The sequence below is a fragment of the Phyllobates terribilis genome, unplaced genomic scaffold (genome assembly GCF_046119375.1).
Source record: "Phyllobates terribilis strain yellow unplaced genomic scaffold, ASM4611937v1 Scaffold_3__8_contigs__length_932513732, whole genome shotgun sequence".
Classification (NCBI taxonomy): domain Eukaryota; kingdom Metazoa; phylum Chordata; class Amphibia; order Anura; family Dendrobatidae; genus Phyllobates; species Phyllobates terribilis.
In genome coordinates, this window is record NW_027362763.1 from 725,416,469 (window position 1) to 725,443,073 (window position 26,605).

The window sequence follows — 26,605 nt, forward strand, 5'->3', positions numbered from 1 at the left end:
CATGAACCGGAGAGTGCCTGGGGCGTGACTAAGTATCTGGCCGATCCGACCAAGATGGCACGACGGCATACGACGCCAGTGCACCAGGGAGAAACCGGGCAGAGGGACCAGGTGCTACTCCAGGTCAAACTCCGGACACGGGGGTTGACCCACACAGGGATTACTGGATCAGGCTGGTTAGGCTGGCGCACAGACTGGAGGGTATAGGCAGGCACGACTGGTATGCAGGCAGGCGGGTAAAGGCAAGCGCAGCTAGAGTGCAGACAGGGAGGCACTAGCAGGTAGGAACACAGGCGGGATAGGACCCAGTACACACTGGGACTCAGGAACAATACAGGTAGAGGGGTACAGGCAAGCACAGCTAGAGTGCAGACAGGGAGGCACTAGCAGGTAGGAACACAGGCGGGATAGGACCCAGTACACACTGGGACTCAGGAACAGGCAGGTTAGGCTGGCACAGACTGGTGGATATAAGCAAACACGGCAGGTATGCAGATGGGTGGATACAGGCGAGTATGCAGGCAGGGAGGTACTGGCCGAAAGGACGGGCTGGAGCACAGAAAGGTTAAGACCCAGTACAGACTGGGTCACAGAACCGCAGATGCGGTAGACAACCACAGCAGAGAGGGAACGCCCGAAGCGGTGGGCAAGAACAGAGCAGGACGGGGCTGCAGGAGCAGCGAGCACAAGCAGGGCAGGACAGGACTGCCGGAGCAGCGGGCAGAAGCAGGGCAGGACAGGACTGCCGGAGCAGCGGGCAGAAGCAGGGCAGGACAGGACTGCCGGAGCAGCGGGCAGAAGCAGGGCAGGACAGGACTGCCGGAGCAGCGGGCAGAAGCAGGGCAGGACAGGACTGCCGGAGCAGCGGGCAGAAGCAGGGCAGGACAGGACTGCCGGAGCAGCGGGCAGAAGCAGGGCAGGACAGGACTGCCGGAGCAGCGGGCAGAAGCAGGGCAGGACAGGACTGCCGGAGCAGCGGGCAGAAGCAGGGCAGGACAGGACTGCCGGAGCAGCGGGCAGAAGCAGGGCAGGACAGGACTGCCGGAGCAGTGGGCAGAAGCAAGGCAGGACAGGACTGCCGGAGCAGTGGGCAGAAGCAGGGCAGGACAGGACTGCCGGAGCAGTGGGCAGAAGCAGGGCAGGCTAGAACCGCCGGAGCGGTAAGCAAAGGAGTCAGAGCAGACTAGAACCGCCGGAGCGGTGAGCAAAGGAGTCAGAGCAGGCTAGAACCACCGGAGCGGTGAGCAAAGGAGTCAGAGCAGGCTAGGCTGAGTAGGGGGGACAGGGCTCTGTTCACACGGAACAGACAGGAAGGGAAAGGCAGAGCCAGACACCCACAGGGTACTAGCAGAGAAGTAGCGAGTGGACCACAAACTCACAAACGGGAGTACAGAGACAACAAGCAGGAGTTAGGTACGAGTTCAGACTCTGCAGAAAAAGGAAGGGAACAGACATAGAGGCAAAACAGGTAAAGGATAGGAGAGAGTTCAGACTGGAACTGAGTGTACGGAGGAGACCGACACTGCAGCGGAATACAGGAGCGGGTCTGGGAATACGGCCCCCAGAGAGGCAGGACGAACAGGCAAGGTGCGTGTTCAGACAGGACAGACAAGATACAGGAGCAGGTCTAGGTAATCGGCCCCTAGAAGGCAGGAGGAACAGGCTAGGAGCGTGTTCAGACAGGTCAGACAAGATACAGGAATGGGTCTAGGTAATCGGCCCCTAGAAGGCAGGAGGAACAGGCTAGGAGCGTGTTCAGACAGGCCTGGAAATACAGCCTCCAGGATAGGCAGACAAGAGAACACAGAACGGGACCTGGCACCTTCAGAGTGCAAGCACACACTGAATGAAACACTATGCTCAGGCAGGGATAGATGGGAGCAGCTGAGCTATATACCAGGTGACAGACAGCAATAGGCTGAGGACGCACAAGGGGTGTGACCCACAGCAGGTACAAAAAGCAGGAAGTGATCGGGCGCCGCCCTTAAGCAGCAGAAACAGACACAAACAGACAGCATGGAGGGAAGCCAGAGAGACATTCTGGACAGGAGATCAAGTGCGCGCTCTTGCACAGTGGGAGATGGACCACTATGCAAGGACGCCGCCAGGTATGTTACAGTACCCCCCCCCCTTACGCCCCCTCTTCTTCAGGCCTGCCAGAATCTTCCGCAGGGAATTCGAGGGCCAATTCTTCACTTCGAAGAGATCACTTCCCCTGTCCACCGGAAAAACTGGTCTCCTCTGGGTAGCTAGGATGCTACCTCCCATCCAGCCACCCTTAGCAACAGACGAAACGGGTGGAGTACCAGGAACAGCACACAAGGAAGTCTCTCTCCACATATTTTCAGGTGGCACCCCAGAGGGTACAGGAGACAACTGGAAGTCCTCCACCGGGTTGGAGGGGGACAGAGACTTGGGGGTAATCTCTGCTTCGAGGTACATCTTGTCAAGCTCACAGGAAGAAATAGACGGGTTATCAGGTACATAATGAGGAAAAGTCACTGTCTCTTTGTTTTCTGGTGGTACCCCGGAGGATTCAGGAAACAACTGGAGGTCCTCCGCCGGGTCAGAAGAGTGCAGAGGCTCAGAGAAAACATCTGCTTCAGAGTACACTAGGTCGGACTCACTGGACGAAGCAGGCGAGGTATCGGGTACCGAGTATAGGAAAGTCTCTGTCCATTCTCCACCAGGTGGCACCCCGAAGGGTTCTGGAGACAACTGGCGGTCCTCCGCCTGGTCAGAGGGGTGTAGAGACTCACGGGTAACCTCTGCTTCAGAGTACACTAGGTCGGACTCACTGGACGAAGCAAGCGAGGTATCAGATCCAGGATATAGGAAAGTCTCTGTCCATTTACCACCAGGTGGCACCCCGAAGGGTTCTGGAGACAACTGGAGGTCCTCCGCCTGGTCAGAGGAGTGTAGAGACTCGGGAGTAACCACTGCTTCAGAGTACACTAGGTTGGACTCACTGGACGAAGCGAGCGAGGTATCAGGTACAGAGTATAGGAGAGTCTCTGTCCTTTCGCTACCAGGTAGCACCCCGAAGGGTTCAGGAGACAACTGGAGGTCCTCCGCCTGGTCGGAGGGGTATAGAGACTCGGGAGTAACCTCTGCTTCGGAGTACACTAGGTTGGACTCACTGGACGAAGCGAGCGAGGTATCAGGTACAGAGTATAGGAGAGTCTCTGTCCTTTCGCTACCAGGTAGCACCCCGAAGGGTTCAGGAGACAACTGGAGGTCCTCCGCCTGGTCGGAGGGGTGTAGAGACTCAGGGGTAACTACCACTTTGGGGTACCCATTGTCAGGCTCACAGGACGAAGCGGACAAAGTATCGAGTACCGGGTGTAGAGAATTCTCTCTCCATTTGTCATCGAGTGGTATCCCGGAGGATTCAGGAGGCAACAGGGGGTCCTCCGCCAGGTAGTAGAGGTGCACAGACTCTGAGGTAACCACAGCTTTGGAGCATCCTTGGACATGCACACCGGTTAAAGTGGGTGAAGCATCTGATGCCGGGTGCAGGAAGTTCTCCTGTGTGGAGTCTGGATGGGCAGAAGTCTCTTCGGGCAGGAGAACTGGTGCACTACCCACGCACATTACCCGTTGGGGCTTCTCCGGGATACAGGGAGATGAAGCTTCAGTAGGGACTTCAAGGTTGGGGTCAGGAGGTCTCAGGGAGGACAGACCCTGGCGTGACAGCTTGCCTCTACGTCTAGCACGTCTGGACTGCCTCTTGAGGTTGGGAGAAGTATTCCGGAAAGCGTAGTCACCCTGTGAGGATTCTGGGTGGGCAGTAGTCTCATTGGGCTGGAGGACTATTGCGCTACCCACACACATTACCCATTGGGGCTGCTCCGGGATATTGGGAAGTGAAGCTTCAGCAGGAGCCTCCGGGTTAGGATCATCGAAGACCATTAGAAAGGCCACCAGGAAGGCCATTAGGTCCAGGAGGATCGGATCCTGTGTTTCATATAGGGGGTTGATCCATTCCAAGGCATCACCCGCCAGGTAAGACATAATGAATGCCACCTTAACCCGATCGGTGGGAAAACATAGAGGGTAGAACTTGAAGTGTAGCATGCATTGCTCCACAAATGCACGACTTTGTCTAGGATCCCCATAATAACGTAGCGGATCCGCGGGAACGAGAGCAGATAGATCCATCTGGACGGGTGCGTAATTCGCCTGGAACTCAGCTAAAGGAAAAAAAAAATTTATTTATTTATTTTAATGCATGTATTCGCTGGAAAACTTCTCAGAGAGCGAAGGCCGTGGGGCTCAACGGGAACCATGGCCTGAGCATGCTGTTATGCACACGCCCGGGCTGAGCGGCGTGTGCGTGTGATTGTAGTGATTCCACTGGACCATGAACCGGAGAGTGCCTGGAGGGGCGTGACTAAGTATCTGGCCGATCCGACCAAGATGGCACGACGGCATACGACGCCAGTGCACCAGGGAGAAACCGGGCAGAGGGACCAGGTGCTACTCCAGGTCAAACTCCGGACACGGGGGTTGACCCACACAGGGATTACTGGATCAGGCTGGTTAGGCTGGCGCACAGACTGGAGGGTATAGGCAGGCACGACTGGTATGCAGGCAGGCAGGTAAAGGCAAGCGCAGCTAGAGTGCAGACAGGGAGGCACTAGCAGGTAGGAACACAGGCGGGATAGGACCCAGTACACACTGGGACTCAGGAACAATACAGGTAGAGGGGTACAGGCAAGCACAGCTAGAGTGCAGACAGGGAGGCACTAGCAGGTAAGAACACAGGCGGGATAGGACCCAGTACACACTGGGACTCAGGAACAGGCAGGTTAGGCTGGCACAGACTGGTGGATATAAGCAAACACGGCAGGTATGCAGATGGGTGGATACAGGCGAGTATGCAGGCAGGGAGGTACTGGCCGAAAGGACGGGCTGGAGCACAGAAAGGTTAAGACCCAGTACAGACTGGGTCACAGAACCGCAGATGCGGTAGACAACCACAGCAGAGAGGGAACGCCCGAAGCGGTGGGCAAGAACAGAGCAGGACGGGGCTGCAGGAGCAGCGAGCACAAGCAGGGCAGGACAGGACTGCCGGAGCAGCGGGCAGAAGCAGGGCAGGACAGGACTGCCGGAGCAGCGGGCAGAAGCAGGGCAGGACAGGACTGCCGGAGCAGCGGGCAGAAGCAGGGCAGGACAGGACTGCCGGAGCAGCGGGCAGAAGCAGGGCAGGACAGGACTGCCGGAGCAGCGGGCAGAAGCAGGGCAGGACAGGACTGCCGGAGCAGCGGGCAGAAGCAGGGCAGGACAGGACTGCCGGAGCAGCGGGCAGAAGCAGGGCAGGACAGGACTGCCGGAGCAGCGGGCAGAAGCAGGGCAGGACAGGACTGCCGGAGCAGCGGGCAGAAGCAGGGCAGGACAGGACTGCCGGAGCAGCGGGCAGAAGCAGGGCAGGACAGGACTGCCGGAGCAGCGGGCAGAAGCAGGGCAGGACAGGACTGCCGGAGCAGTGGGCAGAAGCAGGGCAGGACAGGACTGCCGGAGCAGTGGGCAGAAGCAGGGCAGGACAGGACTGCCGGAGCAGTGGGCAGAAGCAGGGCAGGCTAGAACCGCCGGAGCGGTAAGCAAGGGAGTCAGAGCAGACTAGAACCGCCGGAGCGGTGAGCAAAGGAGTCAGAGCAGGCTAGAACCACCGGAGCGGTGAGCAAAGGAGTCAGAGCAGGCTAGGCTGAGTAGGGGGGACAGGGCTCTGTTCACACGGAACAGACAGGAAGGGAAAGACAGAGCCAGACACCCACAGGGTACTAGCAGAGAAGTAGCGAGTGGACCACAAACTCACAAACGGGAGTACAGAGACAACAAGCAGGAGTTAGGTACGAGTTCAGACTCTGCAGAAAAAGGAAGGGAACGGACATAGAGGCAAAACAGGTAAAGGATAGGAGAGAGTTCAGACTGGAACTGAGTGTACGGAGGAGACCGACACTGCAGCGGAATACAGGAGCGGGTCTGGGAATACGGCCCCCAGAGAGGCAGGACGAACAGGCAAGGTGCGTGTTCAGACATGACAGACAAGATACAGGAGCAGGTCTAGGTAATCGGCCCCTAGAAGGCAGGAGGAACAGGCTAGGAGCGTGTTCAGACAGGTCAGACAAGATACAGGAACGGGTCTAGGTAATCGGCCCCTAGAAGGCGGGAGGAACAGGCTAGGAGCGTGTTCAGACAGGCCTGGAAATACAGCCTCCAGGATAGGCAGACAAGAGAACACAGAACGGGACCTGGCACCTTCAGAGTGCAAGCACACACTGAATGAAACACTATGCTCAGGCAGGAATAGATGGGAGCAGCTGAGCTATATACCAGGTGACAGACAGCAATAGGCTGAGGACGCACAAGGGGTGTGACCCACAGCAGGTACAAAAAGCAGGAAGTGATCGGGCGCCGCCCTTAAGCAGCAGAAACAGACACAAACAGACAGCATGGAGGGAAGCCAGAGAGACATTCTGGACTGGAGATCAAGTGCGCGCTCTTGCACAGTGGGAGATGGACCACTATGCAAGGACGCCGCCAGGTATGTTACAATAGACACTCTCTAATTAAAATGATTGTAGAGACGTCTTCATTCAACCAGCCGTTGGTCCCTGTAGCCTGTGATTGGCTGAAGCAGTCAGGTGACTTTGAGCAGCGGGTCATCAGAAAAATATCCCAAGATGCACTGCTCAAGTCTCTTGACCACTGCAGTCAATTACAGGCTGCATGGATCAACATCTCCATTTCCACTCCAAACCATGGAGTGGTCTGTGCTCGATACATCTAAAGATGCCATTTTTTTTTTTAATCATTGTGGCCAGATGTTTGCTGGGAGTCAATAGTGACACTTTAATACAATAATTACTGAAGATTTTTTTGTGGTCTTTTTTTTTTACGTGCAATTTTTTTTAGTTTTGTAGATCTGGGTAAATGCTCAAGCTACATCTTCTTTTTTTAGGCCATTTAGCATTTTTCTCCCATAGGCCACCAGTATTTTCTTTTCTAAAAAAAACTCATCTGTGTATTAATAACAAGCATGGTGGTGTTTTTGACATTACAAATGGAAACTGTCAGCACTTCCTTGCATAGAGAAGTAGGGGAATAGCTGTGTAGGCGATTGTACCCCAATAAAAATTATACCTTTTTATATAGAAATCCGATGTGCCAGTCATGAAAAATCTAGGATAGAAGATATATGAAAATCAGATTTGGGGCAGTGTCCGTGCTCTTAGACTTTTTCCATTGACACACGTCCAACGCATTTCCAGCCTGATTTGCTTCTGCTTTAGATTTCTCATGACTGGCACATCGGATCTCTATAAAAAAGGTATCATATTTATCAGTGAAAAAGCGCCTATACAGACCGTGCTGATGGGTTCTTATTAAGAAGAGACCTAAAATTACATAATCTATGACTCACACGAACACAACTTAAAAAACACATAAAAAATGCAGGTACTAAAATACATTATTTAAAAAAAAAAAATCCCACTAAATCCACAGAGAAAATGCAATGTTATTTCTACTCCCTTTAGTCTTTGCTGTACTGATAATCGCCATTGCCATGGTACAGACACTTCTCAGTATTCGGCATGTGGTGCCCGGTGAGGGTATTGGGTGGCACATGAATCATGCATGGCTTGTTTTCTGTTACTGGTCCCTCGGTGTAGTAACACTTGTGTATCTCTGGTATATAAACTAATTCTTCACTTCTGTTTGTTTCCAGCCTGTACTGCCCCCAGGACAATATCGAGGAGGCTCTACTACTTCTTCTGATCAGCGAATCTATGGTAAGCCATCACCCACGTTAGTGATATGAGTATTATACCTTGCTCGGGCATCACACTGCAGATCCAGTCTTATATGCCGTACGCCTACATAATGCAAAAGCTAGGTATATAAAATAAAAGGAACGCATGTGTATAAGCAACTACCGTGCTGATATATAGGTATAGGGTTATCAGATCATCCCTGATCATCCCTGTTCCCTCAATGTGATTCAGTAGACTAACCTGTAGTCCTGTGCAAAACTAAAGCTAGAGCCAAATGACTCCTGTAGCTCTGCGATGTCTCTTCCCTCTTCTGAAGCTATTTTAGTCCCAATATGATCTGCACTAAATAATATTTTTTAAGGGTTTATGTCATTTTAGGATATTTTAAATGGAGCTACCGCTTTATCAGGGTTGAGCGAAAACTTTGGTTGCAGCAGCTACATCGTAGCCCATGGCTGCCGGATTAGAGGACTACGAGCCTCCTCCTACCGCCGGCATCATTTCTAGGTCCTGCAATGTCATTTATTTGCGGCACGTGTGACGTCATGGGGAGCTACTAATCAGAGGCTGCTGCAGGCAGTAGGAGGTTCACAGTGCTCCAGTCCAGCAGCAGCGGATTACCAACATGGCTGCTGTACAAGGATCCTGGGAATCTTTTTCTCAATTCTATACTTTATATATTGAGTTTAAGGGGTTGTCTCAAGAGACATATTGATGGCATCTCCAATGGATATGTAATAAATGTCTGACAGATGCAGTTCACACTTCTGGGACGACCCAGATTGGTTCCATTTTGTGTGTGGCTTTTGACCGCCCTTGAGTGGAGAAGTGGCAGCTCCCTCCATTCATTGCTATAGGACTTCCAAATACAGATGAGCAAATACTGTATTCAAAACTTCTAGCGCAATAAATTGAGAGAGCTGACTCTTGCGTTGCCACCTCGCCACCCACTGATGGCTGGACGGTGCCCATATGGAGATAGGTGCAGGTTTTGGAGGTAGGTGTGGGTGCCATCTCTGGGAACCTCTTGTATCAGACATTTACGATGTACCATAAAATACTCTAGTGAAACAACCCCTTTAAGAGAATGGGAAAAACTGAAATAACAATGCGCAAATAGGGTTTTTTCCAAGTAACAATGGGGAGACCAAAGGCAATGATACTCACCTGGTGTGGTTGCGTGACCACAACCACTAAAAGGCTCAAGGCTGCTGCAGAACCATGGCTTAGATAACAGGTAATTGGAATGTAAGGGTTAATTCTGCGCTGCCTGTAAGAAGATAGAAGAGAACGATATTAATGAATGCGGGTTTATTAGTCAACGCGTTTCAACATTCCAAACTTCTTCATCAGGACAAACCACAACACTGGTTTGTCCTGATGAAGAAGTTTGGAACTTCGAAACACATTGACTAATAAACTACTATTGTTTGTCTTGATGAAGAAGTTTGGAACTTCGAAACACATTGACTAATAAACTACTATTGTTTGTCTTGATGAAGAAGTTTGGAACTTCGAAACGCATTGACTAATAAATGGCTGTGGTTTGTCCTGATGAAGAAGTTTGGAACTTCAAAACGCATTGACTAATAAACCACTCTTGTTTGCCTGATGAAGAAGTTTGGAACTTCAAAACATGTGGAGTAATAAACCACTGTGGTTTGTCCTGATGAAGAAGTTTGGAACTTTGAAACGCGTTGACTAATAATGCACATTTGTGGATATCGTTCTCTTCTATCTTCTTACCGGCGAGCGCAAAATTAACCCTTACATGCCAACCGCTTTTAAGAAAAGTCATTGAAAAATGGCATGTCCATCTTTTATTTATCCAGAATATTTAGTAATTCGCCACTTACCAGCACCTGTTACCGGATTGAAAGATTGCTACTGTACAGGCGCAGAAGAGACACGTGTATAAGAGAACGTAGCCTATTTAGGTGCATTTTATCCTCGGTGTACGTCATATGGAGTAGTTCAGTAATGTAGAGATATCAGCGGCAATATGTCACTTTGAAGGATGTGACACTAGCAAGATTCACACAATATGGTACAGGGAGTAGATTGTCAGCACTTTCCCCAGTGCGCACAGGCTCCTGCGAGCGGAATTGTCACTTTGGAGATATATTTATCGGCACATATGCTTCCCATACTTAATAGACTCCCAACTGTCGCTGGTGTGGCATGTCGCACTGAGTAACCCTCTTTGCATGTAACAGATATAATGCACAAATGCATCCTCCTTTTTTGTGCCTAAAAATGTTAATTGCCATTTATTTATTGTAGTTTCTGATTATTTCTGATTGTTCTCCAGTTTTTCATGGTTGGTTGCCCTTTTTGGGGCAAATTAAAGGAACATTTCCAGCAGGGCTAATATCGGTACACTGCTTTATGCGGCCATATTTCTATTGCTGACATCTGCCACATGTGCTGCATGTATGGAGCAGGCTCAGGAGTTCGTTTACATCGCATGACATCAGCATTTAATTAGTTGGAAATGAGTGAGGGGGGTTCTCTTCCCATTGACCTTCGGCCGCCCCTCGTAAATGCAATGCGATTACAGGATGCCAATTGCATGGTCCACTGAAGACCCTCACGTCTGCCATGTTTGGACACAAGCTGGGCTTCATAGAAGATTGGTCATTTTACAATGCCCTGCAGTACTACAGTATTGCTGTGTATTGTACAAGTGATCGCAAGTTCAAGTCCCCTAGGGGGACCTACCATTAAATGAAAAAAAAAAAAACAATAAAAAATATTTTTAAGAAATGGAAAAAAAAAAGTTCAAATCACCCCCCTTTTTCTGGAACACAAAATGTAAAAAATAAATAAATATATATATATACTGTATTTGGTATGTGTCCGTAACTGCCCGTACTAATTAAATATCATAATGTTTAGCCCATACTGTGAACATCGAAGCAAAAAAAATTATCGAAAATTGCAGTCGGACGGCTGCGGTTTAAGCCTGCAGACACTGGCGTTCTCCATGGGTCATGGAGGCACTGGGTCGGCCAGAGCAGGAGTCGCTGATTACCCCCTCTATGGTGTCCATTGTCCTCATAGAGAATATGGAAATGGGAGGGTCATAAGGTATCACATTGGGTACCGTAACTTTATTTTGACATGTTGCTTTTGCAGTTATCAGTTTGAGATTTTTTGGGGTTGTTTTTATGGTTTATCTAGATATATAGGGGTACAACTGGGTGGTGTTTCCAGTCTTGTAGTGTCCCACTTCTCATTCTATACTGCGGGGTGAAGTCTACTTCTCGAAATCTCCGTTTCATACCAATTCTTGAATAACACGAGCTTTATTACAGAATACAGTCATATCCCAATAATTTGTAAGCCTATTAATTCTTCATAACAATAACCTGCCCTGTTAAACCGTTTGTTATATAACATAATAATCAACACAAATAACGGAGGATTTTCTGGATTAAGGAGCGGTTACACTGCTGGATGTTTTCCAGATAACACAAATGATTTTTATTTGCTGCTTTTTTTCACATGGGAATGTCTGCTAATTGAAGCTTTATACTCCAGAATACAATGTAGTCCTCTGTATAATTGGAAATAGTGATGGTACAGTATTTGGACCAGAAGTGGCAATGGTGTGTATATATAACAGAGAGGTGTCTTATATACATGTACTATACAGACAAAAGTATTGGGACACTCGTCTTAATAATTAAATTCAGGTTTTTCCTTCAGTCCCATTGCCTCCAGTGTTTTAACATCCGGCCCCTCGCGCCTGTGGTGTAACATCCACCGCTCGCCCCCGGTGTATAAGATCAGGCTCCTCGACCCCTGGTGTATAAAATCCATCCCCTCGCCTCCCGGTGTATAACATCCGGCCCCTCGCCCCCAGTCTATAACATCCGACCCTTCGCCCCCAGTGTATAACATCCAGCTCCTGTCCCCCGGTGTATAACATCCGGCCCCTCGCCCCCAGTCTATAACATCCGACCCTTCGCCCCCAGTGTATAACATCCAGCTCCTGTCCCCCGGTGTATAACATCCGACCCCTGTCTCCCGGTGTATAACATCTGGCCCCTCGCCCCCAGTGTATAACATCCATTCTACTGAAACTGCACTGACTAAAGTCACAAACGACCTACTAACCGCCAAATCTAAGCGACACTACTCTGTCCTCCTCCTCCTAGACCTGTCATCTGCCTTTGACACAGTGGACCATTCCCTCTTACTACAGACTCTCTCATCTCTCGGCATCACAGACTTGGCCCTATCCTGGATCTCCTCATACCTAACAGACCGGACATTCAGTGTCTCCCACTCACACACCACCTCCTCATCTCGCCCCCTATCTGTCGGTGTCCCCCAAGGTTCAGTTCTAGGACCCCTGCTCTTCTCCATCTACACCTTAGGCCTGGGACAGCTCATAGAGTCTCATGGCTTTCATTATCACCTCTATGCTGATGACACACAGATCTACCTCTCTGGACCCGATATCACCTCCGTATTAACCAAAATCCCACAATGTCTGTCTGCTATTTCATCCTTCTTCTCTGCTAGATTTCTAAAACTTAACATGGACAAAACAGAATTCATCATCTTTCCGCCATCTCATTCAACCCTCCCAACTGACCTATCCATCATAGTCAATGGCTGCCCACTCTCCCCAGTCCCTCAAACTCGCTGCCTCGGGGTAACCCTGGACTCGGAACTCTCCTTCAAACCACATATCCAAGCCCTTTCCACTTCCTGCCGACTCCAACTTAAAAATATCTCCCGGATCCGCACATTCCTAAACCATGAATCTGCAAAAACACTAGTGCACGCCCTCATCATCTCCCGCCTTGACTACTGCAACCTCCTGCTCTGTGGCCTCCCCTCTAACACTCTCGCACCCCTCCAATCATAAACTCTGCTGCTCGACTAATCAACCTGTCCCCCCGCTATTCCCCGGCCTCTCCTCTCTGTCAATCTCTTCACTGGCTCCCCATTGCTCAGAGACTCCAGTTCAAAACCCTAACCATGACATACAAAGCCATTCACAACCTGTCTCCTCCATATATCTCCGACCTAGTCTCCTGTTACATACCTGCACGCAACCTCCGATCCTCACAAGATCTCCTGCTCTACTCCCCTCTTATCTCCTCCTCCCACAACCGTATACAAGATTTCTCCCGTGCTTCCGCCCTACTCTGGAACTCTCTACCCCAACGTATCAGACTCTCGCCTACCGTGGAAACCTTCAAAAGGAACCTGAAGACCCACCTCTTCCGACAAGCCTACAACCTGCAGTAACCACCGCTCCACCATACCGCTGCACGACCAGCTCTACCCTCACCTACTGTATCCTCACCCATCCCTCGTAGATTGTGAGCCCTCGCGGGCAGGGTCCTCGCTCCGCCTGTACCAGTCGCTGTCACATTGTGTTCAAGATTATTGAAATTGTTCTTGTATTATACCCCCTTTTTCACATGTAAAGCGCCATGGAATAAATGGCGCTATAATAATAAATAATAATAATAATAATAATCCGGCCCCTCGCCCCCCGGTGTATAACATCTGGCCCCTCACCCCCAGTGTATAACATTTGACCCATCGCCCCCGGTGTATAGCATCCAGCCCCTGGCCCCCGGTGTATAGCATCTGGGCCCTTGCCCCCCGTGTAAAACATCCGATCCCTTTCCTCTGGTGTATAACATCTAACCCCTCACCGCAGTGTAAAAGATCTGGAATCCCTCCTTGCTGTCTGCCTTTACTAACATGTGACCGAACGGCTGGTGGTGAAGAGCTCACTGATACCAGCTTGGTCCTGTAATAGTAGCCACCGGTGTAACAAGTCAGGTCATCACATGTCTTCCCTCCTAAATATTCCCCCATTGTGAGTGATTATCAGTGTGGTGCCAGTATGATACCAAACAGCACAGTGACTACTTTTCACCATATAAATAGGCAGACTGCATGATTATAAGTTTATAGTGACCTGTGATGCTAATTACAGGACACACCTTAGTCAAATTATTTTCAATCCTTTTTAGGGGTATCATCATTTTTGTCCATTCTCATTATTTGATATTCAGTAAATCTAAATTGAAAATTACTTTTGTCAGTTTCAAGTTACTTCAGTGACCATTGTGGGTTTCTCTTACTTTACCAGAAGGTACCCACAGTTTTGTCCACATGCAAATATATATATATATATATATATATATATATATATATATATATATACAGTACAGACCAAAAGTTTGGACACACCTTGTAATTTAAAGATTTTTCTGTATTTTCATGACTATGAAATTTGTACATTCACACTAAAGGCATAAAAACTATGAATTAACACATGTGGAATTATATACTTAACAAAAAAGTGTGAAACTACTGAAAATATGTCTTATATTCTAGGTTCTTCAAAGTAGCCACCTTTTGCTTTGATGACTGCTTTGGTAGGATATAAATAACGAACTATCTTTTCTAAACTCTCTGGTGACCAAGAGGTACCTAATTACACATCTCCTTACGTCTAGTGTAAGGATTAGGGCAGAAGGAGGGTAGGACTACTTCTTGGAGTCTGTGAAAATGGGTAGCTACTTTAGGGAGATAGGCGGGATCAGGTTTAAGAATAATTTTATCATACAGGATCTGAGTGAAGGGCAAGGCTGAAGACAGGGCATGAATTTTACTAACTCTCCTAGCAGATGTTAAAGATGTCAGAAGTGCTGTTTTAAGGGAGAGGGACTTAAGAGTGGCTAACTCTATTGGCTCAAAGGGTGGACCAGTTAAGGCTTTAAGAACCAAATTTAGATCCCAGGGTACCAAGTTGCTTTTGACAATGGGCCTGGACCTAAAGGTGGCTTTAATGAAACGAGAAATCCAATAATTACTCGCCAGATCACAGCTATATCAGCCGCCTAAGGCAGACACCTGAACCTTCAGGGTGCTAGTGGCTAGCCCTAACTCAAGACCTTTTTGCAGAATTTCTAGAATTTTACTTATTGGAGCCTCTTCACCGACTCACCGGAAAAAGATAAAAACTTCTTCCAGGTTCTCGCATAAATTCTGGTTGTAATAGGCTTACGGCTACGCATTAAGGTTGTCACTAAGCCTTGGGAAAATCCCTTTATTCTTAATTGCTCCCCTTCAAGTTCCATACCGTCAAGTGGAGGCCAGACACTTGAGGATGGACTATTGGACCCTGGAAGAGGAGATCCGGAACAGAGGCATGAGAACCAGGGCCTACTGGGCCAAAAGGGTGCGACCAGCAGAACTCTCGCCTTGTCCTCCCTGATCTTCCTGATAACCATAGGAAGAAGGGTTAACGGGGGAAAGGCATAGGCTAGACTGAACCCCCAAGGTATCTGGAGAGCGTCTACTGCCAGGGATTTTTCTTTGGGATCCAGGGAACAGAAGAGCTGAGTTTTCCAATTTAACTTTGTAGCAAACAGTCCACTACTGGAGGTCCCCATCTTTGGACAATTTGGGAGAAAATGTCCTGATTTAATTCCCATTCTCCCTGTCTCAGGGTATAGCGGCTTAAATAGTCTGCCCTTGAATTTTCTTTTCCCTTTATATAAAGGGCTGTTAGGGAACGAAGATGGCTTTCCTAGACCTGAAAGAGATGATCCGCCACTCTCATCAGAGATCTTGAGATCTGTGTTGAAAGTGCTTGATGACCCCATCTATAACAACGGCCACTCTTAAGATATTTCTGGTAATCTGAATGGATAGGTACATGGTAATAGGCATCTTTCAAATCCAAAACTACCATGTAACAATGTGGAAACAGCAATTTTATTGTTGACCTTATCGATTCCATTTTGAAGGTGGGGATTATCAGGAATTTATTCAGGGCTTTTAAATTTATAATACACCTGAAAGAACCATCCGGCTTAGAGACCAGAAAGAGAGGGGAGTAAAATCCCAACCCCCTTTCGGACGCCAGGACCTCCACCAGAACTGCTTTTTGAACAAGGTCCAGTACTTCTTCTTGAAGAGCGAGTTGTTCTGATATAGAGGAACGGACCGGAGTCAAGATAAACCTTCCACGAGGAACTGCTTGGAACTGGAATCTCAGACCCGAACCTATCAGATTAAGGATCCAGTTACTGGCTGGAATCTTTGTCCAGGCAGGTAAGAAGCCCGTCAACCTCCCCCCTACCTGGGCTACGAGTCATTGACTCAATTTCCGGGGCTCCCGAGTGCAAGAAGACGTACTGAACGGAAGACCTCTATCTTTTGGTTTACGGTCTTCCCATATATCCTGGTCTCTCTGTGGCCTTTTACGCACAAATCTTCTCCTGTGAAAAGACCGCTTCTAGGCAGGCATGGACAGGCTAGGGTAACCTTTCTTCCTGTCGCTTGCTTTGTCTAGGATTTCATCCAGGACAGGACCGATGTTCCCCTTCGCAAGGTATAGCACAAAGTCTAGTTCTAGCCTGGATGTCACCCGGCCAACACTTGAGCCACAGGGCCCTACAGGCTGCATTAGACATGGCGGCCGATCTAGCAGCTAACTTAACAGAGTCCGCGGAAGCATCCGCTAGGAAGGCTGCTGCCCCCTGCATGAGTGGGATACTAGACAAGATCTCTTTCCTGGATATGTTGTTTTCTAAATTTCGATTCCAGCTGATCTAGCCATACCATCAAAGACCTAGCTGTGCAAGTCGCAGCAATTGTCGGTTTTAAAGCCCCAGCGGTTGTCTCCCAGGTGCCTTTGAGAAACACATCCGCTTTTCTGTCCAGAGGATCTTTAAGGGCCCCCATATCATCAAAGGGGAGAGATGACTTTTTAGAAGCTTTAGTTATGGCTGCGTCTAGTTTGGGAGCCTTCTCCCAGGAGGAGGAGGCCGAGTCCTCAAAGGGGTACTTTCTTTTAAAGGATGGGGGGAGAGAAACCTTTCTTTCCGGCTTTTGCCACTCTCTATGGATTAGACCCTGAAGTTTATCATTAAACGGGAAACATTTTCTCTTCCTCTGTCCCAGTCCTCTGAACATGACTTCTTGGACTGACTTCTCTGGTCTGAGGTCCGTAATGCCCATGGTTGAGCGGACCGCTTTAACCAACCCATCAACTTCATTTAATGGAAAGCAGTGCTGGCCTGAACCACTATCCGAAGATGAGGAAAATGAAGAAGATGAATCGTCAGAGTCCACCTCCTCTTTTGATGATAGGGAATAATCAGGAGTTGGGGAGACCTCATGGTTAGCTTCCTTCCTCTTAGACTTTTTAGAGAGAAGTTTGCTCACCTCTGATTTAACTAGGGTTTTTAAGCCTGAGGCGAAACTAGGGGTCTCATCCGCCAAAGTTTGGTTTATGCAAGACTGACACAGTCTTTTGGAATATGAGTCCACCAATAGGGCCTCGCATAACGCACATTGCTTTTGTTTTGTTTTGGAGGTACACTTCTTCCCCTAAACGGATAAGAAGAAGGGACACCTTATTACCCAAGTGAACTTTCTCGAAGATCACTTACCCAGAGTTCAAATAGCCGGTACCGGTTTAGCTGGAGGACCTTTCTCAGCCGGGGGATCGTTCCTAGGGGCTGCAGATTCGTCCGTCTTGTTAGAGTCACGATGGCCGGACCGGGTTCGTTTACCTGCAGTCCGAGAATTGCTGGTGACTCGAGGGGGTCGTGTCTCCTGGGGCTCCCTAGGCGACCGCTGAGATGGAGAAAGCGGCAGCCGCTGGATTTACTGCTGCTCGTCTTCAGAATCCATTAACAATAGAGTTCTGAAGTAGCTGGGAAGCCTAGAGCAGCGATATCTGGACGCTTAAATAGAAGCGTCTACTTCCCTTTAATTTCCCCTCTTTTTTTTTTTACATTGCCATCTGCTGGTTGGAGGGGAGAATTCAGCATTCACGCGGCGTCCGTATGCATGTGGACCGGACTTCCTGTCTGGTCACATGACCTCCTGGCATCAGGCCCCACCCCCAGCCTAGTAAAAGACCGGAAGCATGCGACGCCGGTCATAGAGGAGCTGCTCATGTAATCGGCATTTTCTCCCTCCAGCTGCCTGCTCCAGCTAGCGTTCACCTGCTGCTAGGGGCGCCCCTACCCCGGCCGGGGTGCCGCTCCCCCAGCGTCCTGCGCGCAGGTCTGGGGCTGCCAACCCCAGACAGGGGCGCAGCCCCCCAATGCTGTGCCCACCTCAAGTTGGGGCTGCTGTCCCCAGATAGGGGCGCAGCCTCCGTCATCATGATCCATCTGGCTGGAGCTGCCACCCCAGACAGGGGCGCAGCTCCCACAACCAAGGGCACAGGATGGTACTGAAGCTGCTGTTCCCAGACAGGGGCAAAGCTCGACAGCATGCTTCTTCCGGACATCTTCACAGGTAAGCCTGTCAGAGGTTCCCTCCATCAAGGACAGGAAACCAAACTGAGGTGAGAAGAGAGGGCCGCCCCTTTTAAGCCGGTAGGTTTCCTGTCCTTAGTGGGCGGATCCCCTCTCTCGTGGTGCTGTCATGGTCGACCGAAATAAATTTGGTGTATCTTTAAACTAAGTTTAAACTACTTGGAATTGGAAAAAAAAGAGTCTAAATAGCATAATGCAAGGCATGGAAGGCTGGCTTTTTTTGTTACAAATTCTGCCAGATTTCACTAATGCTTATATAAATGTACCCTAAAATGATCACCGACCCCATATAGAATGAACAATGGACGACTTCTCTTCTCCTTTGCACCAATTTGATAAATCTCCCTTTAGAGTATATTACAAAGTGTAGACTTCAGATATGCAGTTAGCGTTTCTTATGTAGTCATATTTATTCACACTGTTACGATCCCATCTTACATTCATAAGGGGCTACTCCTGCACCTCTTTACAGGCATCTCTCAGTCACTGGCAAAGGATACGCTTTCCTTACATATACAGAAGACATATAGTGGCTTGTCAAAGTATGTACCCCCCTTGGCATTTTTCATGTTTTACTATCTCACAACCTGGAATTTCACAGGTTTTTCTGAGGGTTTGCATCAGTTCATGTTAAGAACATTCCTCTAACTGTGAACATTTGGTTTTCTTTTTATTGTGAAGCAAACAACAAATAGGAAAAAATAACTGAAAATTTCAGTGTGCATAACTTTTCACCCCCCTAAAGACAGTACTTTGTAGAGCCTCCTTTTGCAGCAATTACAGCTGCAGTCACTTTGGATAAGTCTCTATGAACTTTCCACATCTTGCCACTGGGATTTTTGTTCATTCATCAGGGCAAAACTGCTCTAGCTCCTTCAAGTTAGATGGTTTCCTCTGGTGAACAGCACTGTGAAGACACAGGGTCTCTGGTAGACATAATACTACTCAGACAACGCAGGGTGAGGGTAAAACAGCATGGCAATACTTTATTGAACCACAAACAGGCAGTAAACAGATAGAACAGTCCCAGCAAATACCCAAGATGGCTCACCCTTCTGCTGGCCCGCTTGGGATAGAACAGCTGCAACTTTGGGACTTCCAGGGCCAACTATCTCAACCAGTGGCCCCCCCGCTTTTGGCGGGCCCCCACCGAGAGAAGGTAGCATCAAGGTTAGGAAGTTAGCACTCCATCAAGGCACAAGGCCAGGAGACCCGAGGGTCCCACCCTGGCCTCTCCGAGAGTTTCCATGGGGCCATCTGGCTTCTCCGAAGGTCTCCATGGGTTCCAGGCAACCGGAGGGTCCCACATGGCAACCCCAAACAACATATCCATGGGGCCAGGTGACTTCATTGTCCCAACCTAGTCTCCCCAAATGTATCCATGGGCTCTCTGATGGTCAATGGAGCAGATCCGTATGTTTACAGTCAGGGCCGTATACCATTAGGCTGGAATCATGTAGAATCCAAATCTGTGTCTCTTTGGATGGAGCCGCCATACTATTCATCTACTGTCCTGAAGGATGCCTCTCATTCTCCTTGTAAAGTCTTTCTGTTCCTCCTTGATTCTCCTTGCAACACTACAGACATCCCTGTTTATATTTACATTTGTGTAAGGTCACATCAGTCATAGATTGGGAGAAAGGGTAGCGCTCAGATCTTATTGTTTGAGCATTTAATGAATTTGCGCAGTTTATCCTCCTGTCTTGTGAGTCAACAAGCCACAGGTCAACGCAAAGGTTAATCAACATATTTAGCAAACACTGCCTCTCTTAACCAGCCACAGAAATACACATGCATTTACAAGTCAGCTGTCACACAAGGTGTGGGAAAGACTTAGTGCAACACAGAGGGAAGAGGGAAAGGGAGCCCAGACACTAGGGAAAGGGGGGAGTGGAGACCTCCTAGTCTGGATTAGTGTCACCCTATCTCAACTACCATTCCTATATTGGCTCTTCACCAATCGCCACACGCGTGCCTCGCCCTGATTTTCCCTGGCGTATGGCTAAGGCTAGGGAAGGAAGGAGATGCGCACTAGTCGATCTCCACTAAACTCTATAGACAACAAGGGTAGACAAACGGGGGAATTGCTTAGGTTTAGACGACCCCAAACAAATGTGCACACAGCCTCAAGCTCCAGAGAGGAACGAAGTACTGCTCTTGCTAAAGCCTCACAAGTAGTAATGAATATCACCGACACCCCCCTCTCAGATATACCAGGTATTCATACACCCAGGCCAGGGAGCTAATTAGCCAGAGGGAGGTAGCCACTGGGTCCTAGAGACAGACAGCCTTTAAGAAGATCTCTGTAATGCCAAACAGAGATCTCCTGCAACCAACTGCAGGGCGACTGTCACCTCTCACACACCCGTGACAGTACCCCATCCCCTCTACGAGTGGCCTCTGGACACTCAGGACCGAGTTTCTCAGGAAAAGAGATGTGAAATGAGCGAACCAATCTGGGAGCGTTCACCTCTGACGCCGAAACCCACATCCTCTCCTCTGGACCATAGCCTTTCCAGTGCACCAAGTACTGTAGAGAACGATGTTGGAGACAAGAATCTACAATCCTCGAAATCTGGAACTCCAGCTTACCATCAACCATTACTGGGGGCGGTGGTAGAGGTGAGGGCTCAAGAGGTTCCACATATTTTTTAAGTAAGGACCTATGGAACACGTTGTGGACTTTAAAGGCCTGAGGAAGTTCAAGACGAAACGCTGCTGGGTTAATGACGGCAGTTATTTTATAGGGACTAATAAACCTAGGTCCCCGCTTCTAAGAAGAAACTTTCAATCTCATATTCCTGGTAGACAACCACACAAAGTCATTCACATTCAGGTCCTGACCTGGCAAGCGTTTTCTTTCAGCCATATGTTTATACCTGTCTCCCATGATCTTTAAATTACCCAGCACATCGTGCCATACCGAGGAGAGCAACGAAGCAAACCATTCCTCCTCAGGAACTCCTGAAGCTCCTCCCCCACTTAAGGTACCAAACTGTGGGTGATAACCGTATGCACCGAAGAACGGTGACCTGCCAATGGATTCTTGACGATGATTATTAATGGCAAATTCTGCCAGCGGAAGGTAGGATGCCAAATCCTCCAGATTTTCAAAAACGAAACACCTGAGGTAGGTCTCCAAATTCTGATTGACATGCTCGGAATGTCCATTCGACTTACGGTGGAAGGCAGAGGAAAAGGACAGCTGCACCCCCAGTCGAGAACAGAATGCCTTCCAGAAGTTGGAAACAAACTGGGTCCCCCGATCTGACACCACATCGGAGGGAACCCCTTGAAGCTTCACAATCTCATTTATGAACATATGAGCAAGTGTCTTGGCATTTGGAAGCACAGGCAATGTGACAAAATGAACCATTTTACTGAACCTATCTACAACCACCAAAACCACTGTTTTGCCTGCAGAAACCGGTAGATCAGTAATAAAATCCATGGACAAGTGTGTCCATGGCCTACTAGGAATAGGTAGCAGAATAAGAGTACTAGACGGACGGTATGCGAAACCTTAGAACGCGTGCAAATACTGCAAGCAGCTCGTGTTCAATTACATCCTGATGCAACCCCGGCCACCCAAAACAACAAGAGAGGAAGTCCGCGGTTGCCTTACCACCTGGATGCCCAGCAAGCACAGAGTTATGATGTTCCTTAATTTCTTTGCGGCACAGATCAGATGGTACAAATAACTTTCCTGAAGGTCAGGAGGCAGGGGCATCCCACTGTGCCTCCAGCACCTCACCCTCCAGTTCAGGATAAAGTGCCGAAATGACTACTCCTTTCTGTAATATCGGGGCAGGGTTCTCATGGTCACCACCACCAGGGAAGCTCCGGGTCAACCCATCAGCCTCGACATTTTTGACCCCTGGACGAAAAGTGACAATAAAATTGAACCAAGTAAAAAACAGGGACCATCTGGCTTACCTAGGGTTGAGACGTTTAGCTGACTGGAGATATGACAGGTTCTTATGTTCAGTAATAACAATAATAGGATGGACAGCCCCCTCCAACCAATGTCGCCATTCCTCAAATGCCAATTTGATCACCAAAAGTTCCTTATTACCCACGTCATAATTTCTCACAGCCGAAGACAATTTTTTAGAAAAGAAGGCGCATGGACGCCATTTACCAGGGGACGAACTCGGAGACAACACAGCCCCAACCCCGACATCCGACGCATAAATCTCCACAATACAGGGTTGAGAAACATTGGGTTGACTGAGTATAGGTGCTGTGGCAAAATGGTTCTTTAAGGAAGAAAAAGCCTGGAGGGAAGCATCCGACCATTTGGAAAAATCATACTCCTTCTTAGTAATTTCAGTAAGGAGTTTCACTATAACAGAGTAATTTTGGATGAATTTTGAATTTCCGGTAAAAATTAGTAAAGGCCCAAAAACGTTGTAGAGCCTTCAAGTTCTTGGGACGTTCCCTGTCAAGGACTGCACGGATCTTCTCCTGATCCATCCGAAAACCCAAAGATGACAAGTACCCCAAAAACTGCACCTACCGAACAGCGAAAACACATTTTTCTAGTTTGGCATAAAGTTTGTTATCCCTTAATATCTGGAGCACCTGCTTAACATGCCCCCGATGAGTCTCAAAATCAGATGAGTAAACCAAAATATCGTCCAGATAGACCACCACAAACCTCCCCACCAAATGATGGAAAATGTCATTTATGAAATGCTGGAATACCACAGGTGCATTGGTCAAACCAAAAGGCATAACCAGACTCTCGAAATGTCCTTCCGGGGTATTGAACGCTGTCTTCCATTCATCCCCTTCTCTGATTCTAACCAGGTTGTAGGCTCCCCTTAAATCCAACTTGGAGAATACCTTAGCTCCCACAGCCTGGCTGAACAAATCAGGAATCAGAGGAAGAGGGTATGGAACACGGATGGTAATTTGATTTAATTCCCAGAAATCTAAACAGGGACATAGACCACCATCTTTTTCCTTCACAAAGAAGAACCCTGCCGCCATGGGCGAAGATGAGGGTCTGATATGTCTCTTCTCCAGACTTTGCGCAATGAAATCCTTCATAGCTTGTCTCGCAGGGCCAGAAAGATTATACAGTCTGGACTTGGGTAGTTTAGCTCCAGGGGTCAGGTTAATAGGACAGTCATAAGCACAATGAGGAGGCAAATCCTGACACCCCCTCTCAGAAAAAAACATCCTCAAAACCAGACAGAAAAGCATGTTTCCGTAGAGACAGTAGCGAGGGAAATATCTAAACAGTTCTCATGGCAATAATCTTCCCATTCAATAATATCCCCGGCTTGCCAATCTACCAACGGATTATGTTTAACAAGCCAAGGGATACCCAAAACAATGGATGTGGGAAGATTGTCCAGAACATAGCAAAGGATTATTTTACAACGAACTGACCCCACCCTCAGTTTTACATTATGTACAATCTGAGTAAATGCTTTCTTTGCAAGTGGCGCCGAGTCGACGGTGAAAATAGAAATAGGTTTATCTAAAGTACAGCAAGCTAGACCATGAGTTTTCACAAACGCCGTTTCACCATGCTGACTCCGGCTTCACTGTCAACAAACACAGAAATTTTCTCGGTTTTGCTCTCTAGCACGACCTCTGCTGTCAGGACAAAGCGGGAACTGCAGTTTGGTCACAAATGCACCCCTTGTTTATCCAACTCCAGACAACCAAGAGTTAATCGAGTCTCCTTTTGTTTAGGAATTGAAGGACAGGTCCCATCAAAATGTCCCTTTTTCCCACCAAAAAAAATATGCCTTTTTTCTTGCGAATGTCCGAGATGTATGATGCAGAGAAACCCCTCCCCAACTGCATGGGTTCCTCCACCTCCCCCAGTACTGGTTCACCCCCAGACCGCTCCACTCGCAGAGTTACACAACTCCGAAAAGAAGGCCCCGGAGAAGGTGGTCTCACCCGTCTATCCCGAAGGCGTCTATCAAGACGTATGGCCAAAGACATGGCAGAATCCAAGGACTCAGAGGTTTCATGTATTGCTAAGGCATCTTTTAACCTTTCCGTAAGACCCTCACAAAATTGACTTCTAAGGGCTGAGTCATTCCATTTGGAATCCGTTGCCCATCTACGGAATTCCGAACTGTATGTCTCCACTGACCGATTCCACTGCTGAATGCGACGTAGCCTAGACTCAGCCAAGTCGACTCAGGGTCATCAAAGATAAAGACCAGAGTCCCGAAAAACCCCTCCACAGACTGGAGACAAACAGAGTCCTGCGGTAAAGAAAACGCCCAGGATTGAGGATCTCCTTGCAGTAGAGAGATCACAATACCAACCCGTTGCTCATTTCTGGAGGAATAGGGACGAAGTTTAAAATACAGTTTGCAGGCCTCCTTGAATACAAAAAACATGTCCCTACCTCCAGATAACCTGTCCGGAAGGGCAACCTTGGGTTCAGGCTGGGCAGGCCTACCTGCAGAGACCCCATATCGGCTGATGCTGCTGCTGTACCTCGCCGCAGAGGTCATTCACCTCCAGAGACAGCCTGTGCAGCTGCTCTGGAAGCTCTGCAACTTAACCCATACCAAAGGAGAAGGGGAAAAAAAAGGTCCCCGTCCAAAAACACACACACAAAAAAACCCCTTAAAATGTCAGTTTTTTTCTTTTCTTTTTTTTCCCCCTTTTCAAAACGTGCTCGGCCGGCGATAATGTCATGCAAGGTGTGGGAAAGACTTTGTAGTCTGGACTAGTGTCACCCTACTCAACTACTGTCCCTATATTGGCTCTTCACCAATCACTGCACGCGTGCCTCGCCCTGACTTTCCCTGGCGTATGGCTAAGGCTAGGGAAGGAAGGAGATGAGCACTAGTCGATCGCCACTAAACTCTATTGACAACAATGGTAGACAAACAGGGGAGAATTGCTTGGGTTTAGACGACTCCAAACAAATGCGCACACGGCCTCAAGCTCCAGAGAGGACGAAGTACTGCTCTTGCTAAAGCCTCACAAGTAGTAATGAATATTGCCGGCACCTCCCTCTCAGACACACCAGGTATTTATACACCCAGGCCAGGGAGCTAATTAGCCAGAGGGAGGCAGCCGCTAGGTCCTAGAGAGAGTCAGCCGTTAAAAAGATGTCTGTAATGCCAAACGTAGAGATCTCCTGCAACCAACTGCTGCGCAACTGTTTGTCACCTCTCACACACCCGTGACATCAACAGAAACACAATAGTGGATTTCGCTTGGCTTAACAAATCTAACCGTCTGGCTGACTAAGATTATAAGCTCTATCGTCACAAGCACGTTTCCCCTCAAACTACTCGAGTGATGCTTTAGCAGTATACTTTAGGTCATTGTCTTGTTGGAAGGTGACGCTCCACCCTAGTCTCAAATCACTGACAGACTGAAACAGGTTTTGCTCAATATCTCTGTATTTCGCATCATCCATCTTCTCCTTGACTCGGACCATTTCCATGTCCCTCCTGCCGAAAAACATCCCCCACAGCATGATGCTGCCACCACCATGTTTCACTGTGGGGATGATGTTCTTGGGGTGATGAGCTGAGTTGGTTTGGCACCAGACGCAGCGTTTACCTTAGTGGCCAAAAAGTTCAATTTTGGTCTCCTCTGACCACAGCACCTTCCTCCATACATTTGGGGAGTCTTCCACGTGTCTTGTGGCAAAATAAAAACAAGCCTTACAATTTTTGTGTGTAAGTAAAGGCTATAAAGTCCACCCCTATGGAGCGTACGGCTTATTGTGGTGGTATGGACAGATACTCCAGTCTCTTCTTGGGAACTCTTCAGCTCCTTTAGGGTTACCTTTGGTCTCTGTGCTGCATCTCTGATTAATGCCCTTCTTGCCCGGGCTGAGAGTTTTGGTGGGCGGCCCCCTTGTTGTGGTACCATGTTTTTCCCCTTTTGATGATAATGGATTTGATGGTTCTCCAGGGGATCATCAGAGTTTGGGATATTTTTTTATAACCCAACCCTGACTTGTACTTCTCAATAGCTTTGTCCCTGACTTGTTTGGAGATCTCCTTGGTCTTCATGTTGTTGATTGGTTAGTGGTGCCTCTTGCTTAATGGTGTCGCAGCCTCTGTGGCCTTCCAGAAAAGGTGTGTGTATATACTAACAGACCATTTGCCACTTAGATTGCACACAGGTGGGCTTCCGTCACTAAACATGTGACTATGAGGGGAACTGCTTGCACCAGAAATTTTTAGGGGCTTCATAGCAAAAGGGGTGAATACATATGCACATGACAATTTTTTGTTATTTGATCCCATAAATGTAATTTATGCCTATACTTTTCTCACTTCACCAACTTAGACTATTTAGTGCTGATGCATCGCACACAAATCGTATTAAAAAAATATTTAAACACAGGTTGCAATGTAACAAAATAGTTAAAAAGCCAAGGGGAAGGAGGGGCGTGAATACTTTTGCAAGCCACTTTATAATTATCCACCAAGAGTGAAAATACTGGACAGGCAAAGATCACACTACATATTTTACAGCAGGATGAAAAGACTTCTCTTA

At 48.3% G+C, this 26,605-nt stretch overlaps 1 protein-coding gene across 4 annotated transcripts in view; it reads left to right on the plus strand.

The window, feature by feature from the left end:
* Nucleotides 1-26,605, plus strand: part of TTC7A (tetratricopeptide repeat domain 7A) — a 486,038-nt gene that overhangs the window by 128,567 nt on the left and 330,866 nt on the right. For all 4 annotated transcript variants that reach the window (XM_073672075.1, XM_073672077.1, XM_073672079.1 and 1 more), the window contains one exon: nucleotides 7,733-7,796. In XM_073672075.1, coding sequence (XP_073528176.1) covers nucleotides 7,733-7,796 — 64 coding nt within the window. The remainder of the gene's footprint in view (nucleotides 1-7,732; nucleotides 7,797-26,605) is intronic.